This window comes from Salvia splendens, chromosome 17 (genome assembly GCF_004379255.2).
Source record: "Salvia splendens isolate huo1 chromosome 17, SspV2, whole genome shotgun sequence".
Classification (NCBI taxonomy): domain Eukaryota; kingdom Viridiplantae; phylum Streptophyta; class Magnoliopsida; order Lamiales; family Lamiaceae; genus Salvia; species Salvia splendens.
Genome location: NC_056048.1, coordinates 7,781,144 through 7,798,280, shown reverse-complemented (window position 1 = coordinate 7,798,280; position 17,137 = coordinate 7,781,144). Strand labels below are relative to the sequence as shown.

Genomic DNA, 17,137 nt, shown 5'->3' with positions numbered 1-17,137 from the left:
CTGTCCCGCCAACCGTCCCTCCGAGACGAGACCGAGATGTATCCCTACAACGCGTCTTGCTGCCGTCTCGTCTCTCCAAGACGAGATAGAGATTAGAGACTACAACGAGACGCATTGCAGATGCGTAAGCCCATTTCCCGGTGACAAATATAATTTGGATTTTTACATTCTTTCTTTTTGAATTTAGAAGATAACAGAGTTCCACGTCATCATCCCAGATTTTGGCAGTTGAGTGGCCATACTCCATTCCCTCCAATCTCCCAACTGATCTCTCTCTCTCCTACACACACACCACTTCAGACAGAAGATGGCAGTGACATCCACGGCGGGGGATGGTGGCTGGATGCGGCGGCGGAGGAATACTTGTCCGATGCCCGGGCCTGCATCTGTTCGCGCTCTCTGCCTTGCTTGGCTTCATCTCGGATTCCCGGACCCAACTTATCGATTTATCACACCCAATTTCCACTCAAAACACACCTCAAACGTACCGGAGCCCTAAATTGCCCCGAGCTGCCGATTCAACGCAGTCTTCTTCCATTGCCACTGCTAATACTGACAAGACAGTAATCCCCGATTCTGAATTCACGCTCGCCAAAGTAACAGTTTCTTCCCTCCCTTTTACAGTTTTGTGCTTCTGAACTGGAGTGTTTTCTATTTTGCTTTAATCTGCTATTGCTACAAGCGTGTGTTAAACGATTCCAATTTTTTATTTACTTCAATAAGGTGGAGAACATCGTGATTGAACTGTGAGTGATCGTGTTATGTTATGTAGTTGGCTGCCTGCATCGATTGGAGAAGCATAGTGTTTCTGTATTTGTTGTTTTAACTCGCTGTTGATAGACTAGTCAATTGTCAAGTCTAGATGCTTGTTATTTTGCGAAGAATGTTAATCATTTTGTGGAATTCAAAGGAGTTAGATTACATTTCTTCACAATTACTAAAATTTTACTATTATGTCCAGGTCTCTTTCGGTGTTGTTGGATTAGGACTTGGCGTTGGGCTTCTCTCGTGAGTATACTCGTTCTTTTATCCAGTAAAAATTGAATCATTGTCAGGTGAAAGAATATGAATCTTACGTATAAACAATCAGTATTCTTGTGCCTGCTTACTAGATTACGTAAAAATAAGAACATGTAGACTGGATTAGGAGTTCTTGACTTTGGGAGCTTAGTAAGTCTTTTAAAGCTCGCATGATGGTTACCTTGACGGAAACCATGATTACCTATGTTTTGGAAGCTGCCCATCTTGCAAAAGCAAATTCTGCGACACTTGGCAAGTGTTGATGAGCCCTTCTTAGATTTACCCAACATTTTCCCAAAGTGAAATTGACTGGGGCAAGTACTTGCAGTCAAACAAGCAAGCAGCTAGTATATGTGTGACTGTCTCGGTGCTAAATATTGAACAAGGATTCCATGCTTCTTTATGTGCATCGAATTGTCCAAATGATTAAGTATGAGAAAGTGGATCTAAGTTTGTTCCTCTTTCTTACCTCAACTGAGCATGGCCAAATTTTGACTTCTCTTCCTATAGGTATGGCTTTGGGGCTTACTTCAATATCCTCCCAGGGTCTGAATGGTCGGCGCTGATGCTGACCTATGGCTTTCCTCTAGCAATCATTGGCATGGCTCTCAAGGTTCTTTATTATCTCCTTTATTCACATTATACATACAACTTCAAATATTAATCTTTTACTGTTTAATTTTATGTGCTTTAATCTATGCTATATACATCTGTCACTTTCACATAGCATGCTATTATTCCTTGAGGAATTGGCTAGAAGACTTAGCTTAGCTTGCCTGCTGACTACAAGTAGTACTTAATTCATTTATTATGTATCCATCCCCAACTTACGATTGATATTGTTGTCTAGTATGCAGAACTTAAGTCTGTGCTCAGAACTTATTCGTTTTATGTATCCACCCCTAACTTATGATATCTTCATCTTGATATTGGTGTCTAGTATGCAGAACTTAAGCCTGTACCCTGCTTGACTTATTCAGATGCTCTAGCAATGAGAGAAAAATGTTCAACTCCGATTCTCAATCAGGTAGTTTTTACGTATAATTTCTTCTTTATCATCTATACAAATCTCGTTCTGTGCATGATAATGTTTCCATTTATGATGCTAACTTCGCTTCTGATATCCACGTTTGCTTATGTCATAACCTTCATAACGGAACCCTGTGCCCTTTGTCTTCCATCAAGTTTGATGTGCTTCCTTGTTGTCTGCTGACAGCCAAGTTGTTTTGTGTATCGCAATACGTTATACTCTCTCCTTCCTGAAAAGTATGAACTATTTCCTTATTAGTCCGTCCTTGAAAAGTGTGAACTTTCAATTTTTGGAATAATCAAACAACACATTACCTCTACACATCATTTTATTTACAACTTATACCATTACACTACACTACTGATGATGTGGAGCCAACTCTCCACCAACACTACTTACACTACCATTTATCTGTCTCTCTTACTTTACCAATTATACGTTAAAACCTGTGCCGAACCAAATGTTCATATTTTTCAGGGACGGAGGGAACCAAATGTTCATACTTTTCACGGAGGGAGTACATTTCTAATTTTAAATTGCTTACTTTTGTTGGAGGGTAGTATTGATGTCAAGTGTTATTTGCTTAATTGATGCACTAAAGTGGTGAAGTCTCATACTGTCTTCATAGGTACTGAAAAATATTATGAATGCTTACCATAAAGATGCCTGATGAGCACTATTCCTTGCATCTATTAAAATGTAGATGCAAGTAGATTATTATCATATAATCCATATGATAAAATTATTGCATGTATGGGCATGGATGTGAGTATGCAAGGAGCCATTTGTGCTATGATTTCCCATCACCTCCTTATATGCTAGTTCTCAAAACGGACATTGATGTGTGCGGTTCCTTTTTTTTTCAAATGGAAGTCTGGGTGGTTTAAGAAAACAGCTTCAAGTCTCATTTTAAACTTTTGGTCATGGACGGCAATAAAACTTTGATAAGACGTTTCTCCTCCAACCAATACGTCGGGGGTTCGAGTCACCACGGTCATGGGGGTAAATGTGGAACCATTATTGATGCTCTTGTAAAGATTTTCACCTAACTCTAATGGGTGATGACTTGAAAATTGGAATCATTAGGATGAGCTTTGTGTTTGTGTTATGATAATTATATTCCTTCTTGATGGATTTTTGTATTCAAAATCATGTTTTGCACATCAGGCTCCCATAATTTTGTCTTTGCTAGAGATGCTCAGATGCATAAGCCTCTAGTTTCCACTGACTAGAAATTACATCTCATTTTATATGTTAGGTCAGAAATGATGTTACAAGATACCGTTATGGGGATGAGCAGCATCTGGATGAAGCATTAAAGCGAATTTTCCAATACGGCCAGGTAGCTAACACATATTCCTTGCTTTCTTCATGTCAATCTTCCTATGTCACTGCAGACAAATAACTTTACAGTAGTCATTTTCTAATGAAAGATTGTGTTTCATAACAAAATGATTTGAATGGGTTTAGGACTACAAGAATTGAAGATTTAATGTTTTCAACAAAACAATTTGTATAAAAAGGTAGATCATGATTGTGACCTTTTAACTTGGAGTAGACCAAAGCACATTGGATGCATAAACATTTTTATTGCTGCTGAAGTTAGATTAGTTATTGTATCTCGATCTGCCATCATAAACTTGCTATTTGATGTTGGCGGAAGGATTTAGGAGTTTGAGGCTCAAAAACTGAATCAGAATTGCACTATAACCCTTTTGGTTTTTCCTTTGATGAAATCATACAAAAATCTTGCAGTTCCTATTAGAGTTTAGCATTCAACTATGAAAGTTGCTGTGTGCAAAGACTACAGTTTTGCTTAACCTAAATATGGTTACTGTTCTGCTATTGTTGCAGGGTGGAGGTATTCCTCGAAGGAGTGCTCCAATTTTACAAAGTATCCGGGAAGAAGTATGGTCCTCAAACTTGGTTGTTTTAAGTCGGTTCTTTCACTATTTGATAGTATTTCACACTGAACTTACCATCTTGATTCCTCCTTTTGTTTCTAAAGAGTATTCCCCTTATAAATGCTCTATAACGTCACTATGGAAGGACATCTATTCTATTGATATACCAATGTGATGAGTTGCCTCAGATGCTCTGGTGATTTTATGAATTATTCTTATGTTTAGGTTACTGAAGATGGGAAATATTCATTGGTGTTAGTATTTGAGGCCAAAGCACTGGAGTTATCCGACTTTGAAAAAAGAAAGGTGATATCTTATTTTCTTCCATCTACTCAAGTATTTCATCATATTAGGTGCAAGGCTAAATACTCCCTGTTCATTTTAAAAAACAAAAAAATGTAGGCAAAAATTGCTTCCTTCTTTGGGCCAGGGATCACTGCTGAAATTAGTAAGTTCTGTACATTATTTGCTTCACATTGTCAAAATTTTAATACGAAGAAAATAGACAAAAGGCTAATAACCACTGGTTTCTAAATGCAGTCGAAAGTGGGAACGGTTCATACGAGGTCAAACTAATTTCCAACACAACATTGTAAGCAGGCAGCCTACAAGCTCTTGTTGGCAATTCAATAGAATATACCATTCAGGGGTTGGGTTATTCTACATTTTTGCTACCCTGTTGTATATCACAAGCTATTTCTGTTGTATAACCTATAGTGGAAGCAACAAGTGGATTATCTCTGGTCCCATATCCCTCTCTTTTACAGAAATTGCTTAAATCACATTTGGAACTCAAATAATTATTATAAATCAGATATACATGTGTGGCAAACACTGCAAACAAGTCAATATATTGCACAAGATGCATCATGGGAGAAGACTACAATACAAAAATAATTTTAAAAACCTCCAATTTGTATTCACATATAATGCAAACGCCCAACAGATATATTAGTGTATGGTATAAATGTACATTGACTGGTAAAGGTAATCAAAGAATGTTGGTTGACTGCATATATTGTCTTGAATATGAAAAAAGGAGACGATGTTCTAAACAAGTACCTACTACACTGCTGTAGTTATGAGAAACCAATGCCCACAACGTTAGCATGTTATGAGTTACTGTATGTACTCCCTCCGTCCCACTGAAGATGACGCATTTTCCTTTTTGGTTTGTCCCAGCCAAGATGACGCATTATATTCCCACTCTCTTACTTTACTCTCTCCACTTAACACACAAAAATAAAGCTGCATAAAACCCCGTGTTGCCCAAGGAAGGGGTCATCTTCCTTGGGGCGGAGGGAGTAGGAGATTCCGGTCAGGATGCCAAAATCAGAGAATGACGAGGACCTGGTGCTGTTACTCTCCCCTGCAATAGAGAGCATTAGTGAGGTCAAAACTGGACAGAAATCTGTTTCAAGTACATTCAAGGTGGAAGCTTTATTGGGATTTTGTAAATATTATTGTGCAGGTTTTTTCTAATTTAGGCCGAAAATACAATAATGGCTGCCTAATTGGGAACCTTTTTAATTTGCAAAACAGTTAAAAAATTGTGTTTCAGGTTTTAGGTACGCGGCTTTAGAGTTTAGGGAATCTTTATTGTATTTTGGCCCAAAAGTATAAATATTCTTTTGCTGAGAGGAAAACAGAACTACAAACTATATTTTACAGACCACTCTTCCTTGTTAAACCTCGAGCGAGGACTCCTAACAAAATCAAATACTAAAGATAAAAAAAAAACTAAAGACTACTATCAAAATAAACTACTGGAGATAAACATGACTCCAAGACTCCAACAAGAAACCAAAGAACAAAACATAAGATTCCGAACACCTCTTGTGAGGCGAGGGCAATGCTACTACAAAATATATTTTCCAGACCACTCTTCCCTGTCAGACCTCAGGGAGTAAATATGACTCCCAACAAAATCAAATACTACTAAAATTATGAAAACTAAAGACTCCTATCAAAACAAACTAATAGAGATAAGCATGCCTCCAAGACTCCAACTAAAACACAAAGAACTAAAGAAAAGACTACAAACAAAGTCGACTTTATCCTCTTCAACTCCCGATAGCTGCTGTCACATCAATGATGATCCTTATCACCCTCACACCTCAGTTGTGATTATTTCAAAATGCCAACTAGAGTAATTGGAGAATACCCCCCCCCCAAAAAAAAATCCCATATTTGTACAATTAGTAAAAACACAAAAAAACAAATGTGCATGCGAACAGTGGAGCCCTGTTTTATCTCTTCTGCACATAACCAAAGTACCAAATCATAATTTTGTTAAGATGTTGCCCTAATTTATCAGTCATAACAGCCACAGCTGCGTAACTCCTATAACTTTCATACTAATTTCTATGATTGCATATTCTCCCCAGGCATCCTTAAGATTCACAAGTGTCAGAATTCATCTTGTGTATAAGTTTTCCTATAGTGTTTTGTGGTGCTGACAATAATTTTAAAAATGAAACTAGGAAAAACCCACAAAACTTGAATGAGAAGATAGTTTACCTTGTAGTAATATTCTTCTCAATTTCTTTTTTTTCTTCAGCACTGAGAGCAAACCATTTTTCATTTAAGGTAAGAGTATCCCCTTTCCCAACATCTAGCAGTAGGAGATTATAGTTAGCCATGCTCAACAGCAAATAATACAATAAAACATTTGCCGTGTTAATTACCTTGATGCAGTACATCAGATTCATCAGCGCATTTCAATTTCCAATACATATGACCACTGCAGTCCGTGAAGATGGGCTCTACTCTTATAACATCAGCTGTCTGATCAACTGTAGATGGCATCAAAAGGTTAGACGAGTTTTTGTGCCCGCATAGATTTAATCAACTGTGTTATCAATGAAGCTACAATTGTAATTTATTATGCCAGAATCATACTTTGCTGACAAGTTGGAGAGGTTATGCGATAAAGCAAAGCAAATCTAGTAAAAGTATTAGTTACAAGTTACAACACAGTACTAAAGTGGTTTTGACTCCCACTCAGCATTAACATTTATAGAAAGGCAAAAGATTGATTAATGTTTTAGATGCCAAGTAATGTGCAGGCTGAAAAATCAAGGTTGAGGATACAAGCAATAGGAGACCAAACTTTCTGGAGAGCTATTATGTTAAAACTTTCTAGAGGGCTATTATGTTAAGAAAATTCTCATGCAGCAGCATTTCAAAGTGCTCGCATGCATGAAATTGACGTGTAATTTTCAGGACTAATCGTCACAATAATGAAATAGAATTAGTTATTTCAAGAAAAATTGTGGGTGTGGGTACCAACATCCATCAGGTATGTGTACCCGCTGCTGGTATTCAGGGCATCCGATGAGAGTAGGGGAAATCTCGATTTTTCAGGTGTAGGTACCTGTGGCTTTTTTGTAATTTAGGGCAAAAATAATATATAGATTTCTGAAAGGGGAATATTTTTTTGACTTATAAATATGGGAATAAAACGCATTTGGCAAATGCGTATTTACTTCTAGTGAGACGCATTCTTGAAATGCGTATTCCAGATACGCCGTATTCCAAATACGCATTCAAGGATGTATTTTCGGGTGCAGGTACCTGCGGCTTTTTTGTAATTTAGGGCGAAAATAAAATATAGATTTGAGAAAGGGGAATATTTTTTGACTTATAAATATGGAAAAAAATGCATTTGGAAAATGTGTATTTACTTCTAGTGAGACGCATTCTTGAAATGCGTATTCCAAATACGCCGTATTCCGTATACGCATTCAAGGAACGCATAATTAGTGCCCCCTCAGCTGAAATGCCTCTTCTAGCCTCATGGGTTTTAGAAGTCATCATGAGTGTTCATGTCATCATCCCACCCATTTCAAGTCATGGAGTATTTTAGTAAGTAGGATTTATAATTAAATTATTACATGGAAATTTTACAATGGAAAAAAAATCTAAGTTGTTACATGAATACTTAATTTATAAATTTTGGTTTTTATATTTTATTTTTGACATTCTAAAAATGTTTATGTTAACAAGATAAATTTATAAAAACATTCTTAATATTTTATTATAATATAAAGATAATTTAGTTATGTATATTATAATGAGAAATTAGTTGTATCAAATCTATTTAAACATATGATACTTCATCTAATTTTAATATCTATTTATTTATTCATTATTATGATACAACATGTGACATCTACCTTGGGATAGAAGCAGGAATGTGTAGTGGCGAGGGGAACTTTACATATGAATGAATTTTAAGAATTTGAGAAGGGGCAGTTAATAGAGATATCAGATAGAGATGCAGTAGACTGGATATAGATGTTATGTTTATCTTCTGTAATGTTTGTCTTCTGATATTGATTAGGTTAATCTATTGTTGGGTTATATGGGTCTAGGCTTTTATTAAGGTTTGTTAGTTTTTTATTTATAAGGCTATGTTTCCCACGTTGCATTGATCAAAAATATAATTTTAGGGATCAGCCTCTTTGCTAATGGCATACGATTAGAGATTTTTCTATTCTATCTTTTGTTTTTTTTGGTTCTTTTCCAGCGCCAATCACATGCACTCTATCACTCACTAGCTCTCTACATGTATAGGGGGTTAGTTCCATAGTGAAAATTACATTTATGTAAGAATGGGAGAACACCACCCGGAGCATATAATGATATAAAATCACCACCTTCGCTGTGATATTAGCTGCATTACAAAAAATGGAATTTTCATCTATGGGATTTGATCCCCGAGTGATTCATTTGTCGTAGATCTCCATATGTTCTCAATTTAAATAGGGATTCTCTTTTGAATCTCTTCACACACACACACACACAGACATGGACACGGACACGTGTTTAACAATAAACAACAGTATAAATATTACAGAACTTACTTTTCGAAAGCATTGTCTCTGATTCAAGCAGCTTTCCATGAGCTTGCTCTGCAGCAGATCTATTAAGAGAAACAATTGCTTCCTGCTCCCCATCCCTAGCATCAATAGCTTTGGCAGTGTCCTCTTTTATTTTCTGCTTCAAAGTCTTTATCTATTAATTGTGAAGTATGAGAAGAGGAAGAAATCTGATATAAGTCTAGTTTTAAACTGGTGTGTTTACTGATGAGAATGTTTAATTACCTTGCCTCTTGCTTCAAAAACCTTAAGTTTAGCTTCCTTTGCCTTCTGGTCAAATTGTGTTTTTTGGTGTTCTATCCAATTTCTTAGCTTTCTGTGCAAAAGGAGTAGAAGAAAATACATCTAGGTGAGAAATAAAAAGGGAGTGGCATGTATAACTGAAAACAGAGAGATCCTTACTTCGTGCCAAGAACATGAATGCATAGCAGATTTACGACCCTAAGCATTTCTGAAGCATTTAAAGCATCATAGTCAACAGCCTTCTCTAAATAACTCATCCCCAACACTTTAAGAACACGTTCAGATTCAGCCAAGCATTTCTTCAGCACACTGAACAAAGTGCTCGGACGCTTTGGAAATCTATACACGAGAAGGAAAAGCATTTATTCCAGCAGAATAGATTCTGACTTGTCAATTGTTACTAAATCAAGGGTCATACTTCTCTCCCTCTTCTTTAATTATTGATAGCAGGTGTACATGAAACTGGACAACCGGACATGATCTTCCTCGCTTTGCAGTTCGCCCATGAAATATATCTTGAAGGACACATAATGCTTCCCCATCTTTCAATTTTAGGATCTGTTGCTCAATAGAGGAAGCAAACCATAGAGATAAGTAGATCCATAACGATAAAGATACTGGTGTACTATATAATACCAGAGATGCTAATTGGAAATAGTGATTACTAACGAGAAAACAATTCAAACAGAAGAACAACTAATCATGAAACACTAGATGATTTCAAAGCAATATGAAAAAGTAAACCAGAAATCACTATCTTACATGAATACAATAGCTGCAAGCACTGAGAATATTGGGTTAATATGTTAAAATGAATGTTTATGAATATCTAGATAAGGACAGCAACCTAAAAAGATTGAAAATGGGAGATGCAGCGCATTTGTAATAAGTAAATCCATATGCATGATAACAGCTTGCTTTCAAATAACCATCGGTAGCTATTAATTACTAGTATATGAGTAGAGTCACTAGCCTCTCCAAAAACATAACAGAATTCTAGAAACTCCAAAGCATTGCCAACATCTTCTGCAGGTACATCAATTCCAGCCACACTGGTCAAGTCTGTTCCCACTGGCAGCACAATTTCTATAGGAATAGTCTGGCTGGTTTCAGTCAGTTTAGAATGTTTCATTCTCTTTGAAGAGGTATTATCATCTGCATTCAACCTTTCCTTCCCTTTCTTTCTAGCAGATAATACATCCTGTTAATTTTAGAAGCACGACATTAGATAAAAAAAAATAATGCACCAGATCACAAAATCAACAACTGTTATCTTTAAGGTGCCTACATTTTCCAGAGACCCATTCATGGAATTACCAACCTTTCCATTATCTGAACCCTCAGCAGTTAGCATCTCGTTGACGGAAGCGAATCCAGTCGCTTTTGCTGCACCGGTGGGTTGATGGCCCCTTCTCTTCCTGAATGGCACGGTTGTTAAACAGTAAAACACCAGACTATCATGGATAAATAAGTCAGAAAACTCACATGCACACACTGCAATTGCAAACGCCCCTGCATTTCGGGCACTTCCATTCCTCCAAACTAGCTACTTCCTCCACCTTTTCCTTGTACCTGGATCCAAGAACTTCAATTCACTTGCCACTTCGAGTACCGAAAACAAGAGCTAATCCTAGTAAACAGAAAGCGTTTATAACCTGTTCCATAGGCATCTGCTACATATCTTTACTAAACACGGTTTCTTCTTCATGCGATTCTTGCATGCTGCTACTGGAACCCTGGCTTTTTGACGACACTGTAGCATTGAGTTTACATGCGAGAAAAAGAAACGAAAACCAGTTTAGGCTATATGAAGAATTAATAAAGTGAAATCAGCCCTCGGGAAAATTCTGCATCGCAGCTTAAATGAAATCAGGAATTGTAGGTATGAGAAGGACTTACCTGATGGCAGTGTACCCCGTCACCGCTAACTTGGCTACGGACAGCCGGTTTTCCGGTTGATTTCTCTGCCGACGGAGACGCCACCGAACTACCTAGGGATGCTTCAACCGCCATTTCCGTCTAGTAATTCTGAACACCAATAACGGAATATTACTTAATTCGGTTTTCTTTCTTCTAAAATCTGAACTTGCCGGCGCTGAGGGTGGAGGATTTTTGATGGTTTTGAAATGAGCAGCGGCAACAGTTTTAAATACTAATATTCGAAAGAATTGGGAAATTTTGCCCTAGAATCTTTGGAGGGGTGGAGTCATCTGCATTAAATTTTTTTCCGATTCCATTTCCCGCCTTCAATAGAAATGGCTGTCTTTCTATCTTAGCTCAGTTTTGTGTGTAGGAATGATCTGTAAACACTAAACAGAGCAGCACAGTAATAATCTCCTCACACTAATTTATTAGTAATTCAAAATTAACTAAAACAATAAAAATAGTACTCTATATTGACTTCATTATAAACATATTATGACTGTATTACAGTATTTTAGTTATATAATGGCTCAAATGAAACTGAATAAACTTAAATCCCATAATTCCCATTCCCTAACCCAATTTAATTAGTAGTACTCCCTATTTCCGTTGTTGGGTCTAAAAAAAGGCAAGGTAAGGGCATCGGCAATGACAATCAAAAAACACTCTGCATCTGGTGAAAGGACTAACTCTGCATCGACTTTTAAACAAAAAACACTCTCTATAAATTCACCAATAATAGTGGATCTTCACTGCTAAATTCATTTTTCCAATTTCTTAATTTTATCATTCATATTTCACTTAATTTGTAATTATAAAATAAAATATTACATTAAAATTCTAAGATCACAAAAAAAATTAAAATTACATAATTACATTAAAAATTTGTAAATTACAACATCAATTTTTTAGGATTAAAAAACTAAAATTGTAACAATCCATTTTTCGTTAAGAAGTTGTCATGACTATTTGACAACAAAATTTAAAACGGCTAGAAACACAATAGATAATAGGGGATTGTGAGAGATATAAATATGAAATGATACATATGGTAATTGTTGTTAGAACTATGGTCGGCATTGTCATAAAAGCAACACTGAGTTTTCATAACTGCAACCAACAACACTCTTCCTTTTCGAATAAGCAAAAAAAACTACCAGGAATTGCGAGAGATATAAATAGGAAATGATACATATGGTAATGGTCGTTATAAACTGTCTCAGAGAAGCAACTTTGAGTTGTCATGATTGCAACCGGTAATACTCTTCCTTTTCGAATAAGCAAAAAAACTATAAAATAGGGGATTGCATGGGATATAAATAGGAAATGATACATACGGTAATTGTCGTTATAACTCGTGTTGGCATTGTTAGAAAAGCAACAATGAATTGTCTTAATTGCAATCGGTGATGCTCTTCCTTTTTGAATAAGCCAAAAAAACTATATAAATTCTTTAAATTTCCCATATTATATTAATAATTCAAATTTTTATAATACTATTTTGATAATTTTGTCTATGCTTCTTCAACCAAAAAAAATCATGATTATGCAAACATTTATTTGTAGAAATAATCAACATTTTAAATTTTTAATAGTACATAAGTCGTGATACCACATATTACAAATCTATAATATAGAATTTGTAAATAATAGTAATTCTAAAAGGTATAAGTAAAAAATGTAAACAAAAACATAAATGATAAATCTGCAATAGAATTTGGTAAATAATACTCCATTTGTCATTGAAAAGTATAAACTATTTTCTTTTTAGTCTGTCCCTGAAAATTATGAACTTTCTAATTTTGAAAACTTTTTTCTCTCTAATGAGGTGAGACCTATTCTTCACTAATAATACTGTAAAAACTTATTCTTTCTATCTCTCTTACTTTTTTAATTATGCATTAAAACTCGTGTCAAACCAAATGTTCATACTCTTTGGGAACGGAGGGAGTATACTACATCTGTCCACAGAAAATAGTCTCATTTTGTCATTTTGGGAAAGTCCCTATTTCGAAAATGAAAACATTATCTCATATTTTATTCACATTTTCCCTTTCTCTCTTACTTTTTCTTTTTTTCCTCTCCCACGTCATCTACTTTTTCTTCTATTTCTCTTACTTTACTAATTCTCATTAAAATTTATGTCATTCATAAATAAGACTATTTTTCATGGACGGAAAATGGAGTAATAATTATAAAAAGCATATTTCACATAGAATGAATAAAAACATAAAATATTACGAAAAATTGTACATAAGGAGCATTAAATATTAAGGAGATAGCGCAAAAAATACCATATATGTCACAGAAGTTGGGATTCAAACCGACAACTTCAGAGCATCCACAACCGTGCTCTTGCCAGCGAGCACGGTTGTGAGCCCGGACCCACTTTTTCTGCCTGCTCTCTGGCAAGAGCACAACACCCACAGTTGTGCTCTTCCGCAAGGACGAGCACAATTCAATTTAAAATTCAATTAAACAAAAACATTTCCATAATATTAAAATTCATTAAAAAACCTAAATAATATTACAAATGACAAATAAAATAAAAACGACATAATTAAAATCCTAAAAATTAAAATTTATATAATTAAAATACTAAAAATTAAAAATTACATAATTAGACTCCTAAAAATTAAAAATTACATAATTAAAATCCTAAAATTTGAGATTGAGATAGTTGTTTGGTATAGTGTCATTTTTTTGTGCTTGAAATGAGACTATTTATAGATGAAAGTATGAATTTTGGGGTAAAAATAATGAAAAAATAAATCAAAATTGTGAAAAAAATGGATATATTTTATTAGGAAGCGGGAAAATATTTTTTTTTATTAATTTTGAATTTTTCAGATTTTTTCGATTTTTTTTAAAAAATAAAAAAAAATGATAAATCATCGGGCCAATCAGAGCATGCCACGTCGACGCCTCGTGCTCTTGCCGTTGGCACGGACGTGCTCTTAGCTAAGAGCACGTCCGTGCCAGCGGCAAGAGCGCAGCGGCGGCGGAGTTCGTCCTTGCCAGCGGCAGCGGAGCTCGTCCTTGCCAGCGACACGGACGGACGGACGGACGTCGTTCGTCCACCGTTGTGGATGCTCTCATAGCAGCAAGACTAAAGGGTAAACCAACTCCACCAAGCTATAATTTATATTCTATAACTGGAGGTTCGGTTTCCTAGACAAAATAATTATGAGATGTAGTATAGGTTTGAGTTGTGAAATTATTTTAGTTGGAGGAAGTGACTATAACTAATTTTCACATGATTATCCATCTAAGATTGAATTGTGAGATTTAATCTCATTAACCAAACATAATACATATTCTTAGATATAATACATGATAAAGGAAATGAGTTGATAATTTCGATATTATTATTTAACTTATTTTACGATTATTGTTAAAGTTTTGTTTGGATTTGATTTATTTCGTAACAATTAGGATTTGATTTGATTTGTTTTCTTTAATTTATAAAAGATTTTTTATACTACACATATTATAATATGTTGAGTCTTTTTTTTAATAATTATTATTTTTTTATTTTTATTTTTTGGGTTTGATCACAAGTGTATCGAACCCATCTTTAACCGTAATCTGCTCGACCGAGTTTCCGGATAAAGGCCGAAAGTCTCTCGGTCAAGATCACCACAGCTCCGCGCTGCCAACTACGGTACAGAGAAACCAGGACCCGCGTTTAAATGGGGATTCTCATGTTCTCGTTTGTCGTAGATCTCAATACTCATGTTCTCAATTTAAATAGGGATTCTCATCTTAAGAGCATCCACAACCGTACTCTTGCCAGCGGCACGGTTGTGGGCCCGGGGGTACTATTCATGCCTGCTCTCTGGCAAGAGCACAACACTCACAACTGTGCTCTTCCGCAAGGACGAGCACAATTAATTTAATATTCAATTAAACATAAACATTTCCATAATACTAAAATTCATTAAAAAATCACAATAAATATTACAAAATACAAATAAAATAAAAAAGACATAATTAAAATCCTAAAAATTAAAAATTACATAATTAAAATACTAAAAATTAAAAATTACATAATTATTGGCTAATATTACCCGAGGAAGACTACTCATCCGGCGGCAACAACCCCAATTGTTTTTGGAGACCCACTATCATGCCCTCGTGCGTTTGAAGTTGCGTGGGGGTCATAGTTGACCTATCGGCCATATTGAGTTGGGCCAAAAGGGCCCACAACGAGTTGTTCGGGGTGGAGGTGAAACATAGGGTGCGGGTTCGGGGGCAGGGGCCGATGGAGTCGCGGAGCGCCGGCGCTCGGCCTCCGCCTTCTTCCTTCCTTGCGGTCGGCGTTGGGAACCGCTTGGTCCGGCGTCGGGGCTACCTAAGTTAGCTCCGGCGAGTTGGCTAGCCACTTCTTCGGAGCCGGAGTCGGATAGGGATACCGACCTTGACCGTTTGGAGGAGCCGCTAGAGGAGGATGTTACGCCTCCCAGATACCTCGGGTGGAACCGCGTTTTCTGCCAAACGTTGAGGTACTTGAACGACTTACCGTTCATGGATTGGTATGTGTTCAGCGCCGCAGTGATGATGTCGACCTCGCTCCGGCCGCTTCCGGCATTCCGCGACTCCTGGAGGAAATAGCAATTGAACTTGCCAATTTCATCGTTGGCTCGGCCGATGCAGTTGCGCACCATACTCTCGTTGCGCTCGATCGTTCCCGGCGGCCGGTTTGCATTGTACCGGCCAGATACGCGCCACCAAAAGTGATCGCCCGATTGGTTCGTGCCAACCGCCGCATCTTCGGAGATTTCGAAGTACGCCTTGAACAATTTATCCATCTCCGCCGGCGTGTACGGTGTGCGGACACCGCTGCCGCGAGTAGGAGCTTGCGGAGGTTGGGAGGGGGCGGTCGGCCTAGGCTCTGGTGTCCACCCGTATCGTCCTTCGGAGGCACCTTGGTCGTCGATTGAGTATGGACGGTAGCCACCCGGAACGGCCGAATCTTGGGTTTGAGGAGGGGCCGAATATTCCGTTTCCGGACTAGGAAACGGTTGTGAACCGAACCATTCGGGGTTCCAACCGTGGGAGCCCGTAGGGTTATCGCCTTGGCCGGACATAGTGATGTTGTAGGGTACGAGAGAATGAAGATGAAAATGGGTATGAGAGATTGAAGATGAGAATGAAGATGAGAGAATGATGATGAGAATTGTGTAGTTTGATGTGAATTTTTAGGAGTGAAATTGGGGGTATTTATACATCAAAGTGTGTATTTTTGGGGTAAAAAAATTAAAAAAAAATTAAAAAGTGGGAAAAAACGGTTATAAACGGATATAATTTTTTTGGGAAGTGAAATTTTTTTTTATTTTTTATCCGTTTTTTTAATTAAAAACCGATTTTTTTTAAAAAAAAATTTATTTAAACCCAACGGCTATGCCGTTGACGAATGAGGGCGCGCCACGTCAGCTGCTCGCTGGCACGGCGGTGGCGAGCAGCGCCACCGTTGCGGATGCTCTAATCTCTTCACACACACACACGCAAACACGAACCCGTGTTTAACAGTAAAAAACAGTATAAATATTACAGAACTTCTGCTTCAAAAGCATTGCTTTCCAACTTCCATGAGCTAGCTCTGCAGCAGATCTATTAAGAGAAACAATTGCTTCCTGCTCCCCACCCGTAGCACCAATAGCTTTGGCAGTATCCTCTTTTAATTTCTGCTTCAAAGTCTTTATCTATTGAGAGTGAGGAAGAAATCTGACATAAGTCAAGTTTCATAACTGGTGTATTTACTGATGACAATGTTTAATTAACTTTGCCTTCTGGTCAAACTGTGTTTTTTAGTGTTCTATCCAATTTCTTAGCTTTCTGTGCATATGGAATAGAAGAAAATCAATCAAGGTGAGCAATGAAAAGCGAGTGGCATGTATAACTTAAAACAGAAAGATCCTTACTTCGTGCCTAGAGCATGAATGCATAGCAGATTTAAGACCCTAAGCATTTCTGAAGCATTTAAAGCGTCATAGTCGCCAGCCTTCTCTAAATAATGCATCTCCAACACTCTAAGAAAACGTTCAGATTCAGCAAAGCATTTCTACAGCACACTGAACCACGATCTCGGATTCGGCTTCGCAACTCTATACACAAAAAGGAAAACCATTTAT

General features: G+C 37.0%; 2 protein-coding genes across 5 annotated transcripts; one reads left to right on the top strand and one right to left on the bottom strand.

The window, feature by feature from the left end:
* Window positions 1-317: 317 nt before the first annotated feature.
* Window positions 318-4,691, top strand: LOC121773404 (thylakoid membrane protein slr0575-like). Its single transcript, XM_042170259.1, has 9 exons — window positions 318-596; window positions 962-1,008; window positions 1,531-1,633; window positions 1,961-2,047; window positions 3,309-3,392; window positions 3,905-3,958; window positions 4,180-4,260; window positions 4,357-4,402; window positions 4,495-4,691. The coding sequence occupies exons 1-9, from the start codon at window positions 333-335 to the stop codon at window positions 4,548-4,550; spliced, it is 822 nt and encodes a 273-aa protein (XP_042026193.1). The 5' UTR covers window positions 318-332; the 3' UTR covers window positions 4,551-4,691.
* LOC121773403 lies at window positions 3,311-11,451 on the bottom strand. 4 transcript variants are annotated; one of them, XR_006044749.1, is made up of 13 exons: window positions 10,980-11,451; window positions 10,736-10,833; window positions 10,566-10,652; window positions 10,369-10,498; window positions 10,054-10,281; window positions 9,499-9,638; window positions 9,240-9,419; window positions 9,063-9,153; window positions 8,823-8,973; window positions 6,642-6,749; window positions 6,475-6,568; window positions 5,017-5,323; window positions 3,311-3,441 (listed from the first exon to the last, which is right to left on the bottom strand). XR_006044749.1 is itself a non-coding variant. In XM_042170256.1 (12 exons), exons 1-12 carry the CDS (start codon window positions 11,091-11,093, stop codon window positions 5,314-5,316), a joined length of 1,431 nt encoding a protein of 476 aa, XP_042026190.1. In that variant the 5' UTR covers window positions 11,094-11,451; the 3' UTR covers window positions 4,852-5,313. The 4 variants fall into 4 exon arrangements, 3 of the variants coding, with proteins under 3 accessions (XP_042026190.1, XP_042026191.1, XP_042026192.1); XM_042170256.1 differs by lacking the exon at window positions 3,311-3,441 and having other exon boundaries at window positions 4,852-5,323; XM_042170257.1 differs by lacking the exon at window positions 3,311-3,441 and having other exon boundaries at window positions 4,852-5,323; window positions 8,823-8,955; window positions 10,980-11,449.
* Window positions 11,452-17,137: the final 5,686 nt, after the last annotated feature.

Coding starts and splice junctions, on each gene's coding strand:
- LOC121773404 (XM_042170259.1), top strand. CDS start 333: ATGGTGGCTGGATGCGGCGGCGGAGGAATACTTGTCCGATGCCCGGGC. Junction 1,009..1,530: donor CTTGGCGTTGGGCTTCTCTC/GTGAGTATACTC, acceptor CTCTTCCTATAG/GTATGGCTTTGGGGCTTACT. Junction 3,393..3,904: donor GAATTTTCCAATACGGCCAG/GTAGCTAACACA, acceptor CTATTGTTGCAG/GGTGGAGGTATTCCTCGAAG.
- LOC121773403 (XM_042170256.1), bottom strand. CDS start 11,093: ATGGCGGTTGAAGCATCCCTAGGTAGTTCGGTGGCGTCTCCGTCGGCA. Junction 10,282..10,368: donor TGAATGGGTCTCTGGAAAAT/GTAGGCACCTTA, acceptor TAAAATTAACAG/GATGTATTATCTGCTAGAAA. Junction 9,154..9,239: donor ATTCATGTTCTTGGCACGAA/GTAAGGATCTCT, acceptor CCTTTTGCACAG/AAAGCTAAGAAATTGGATAG.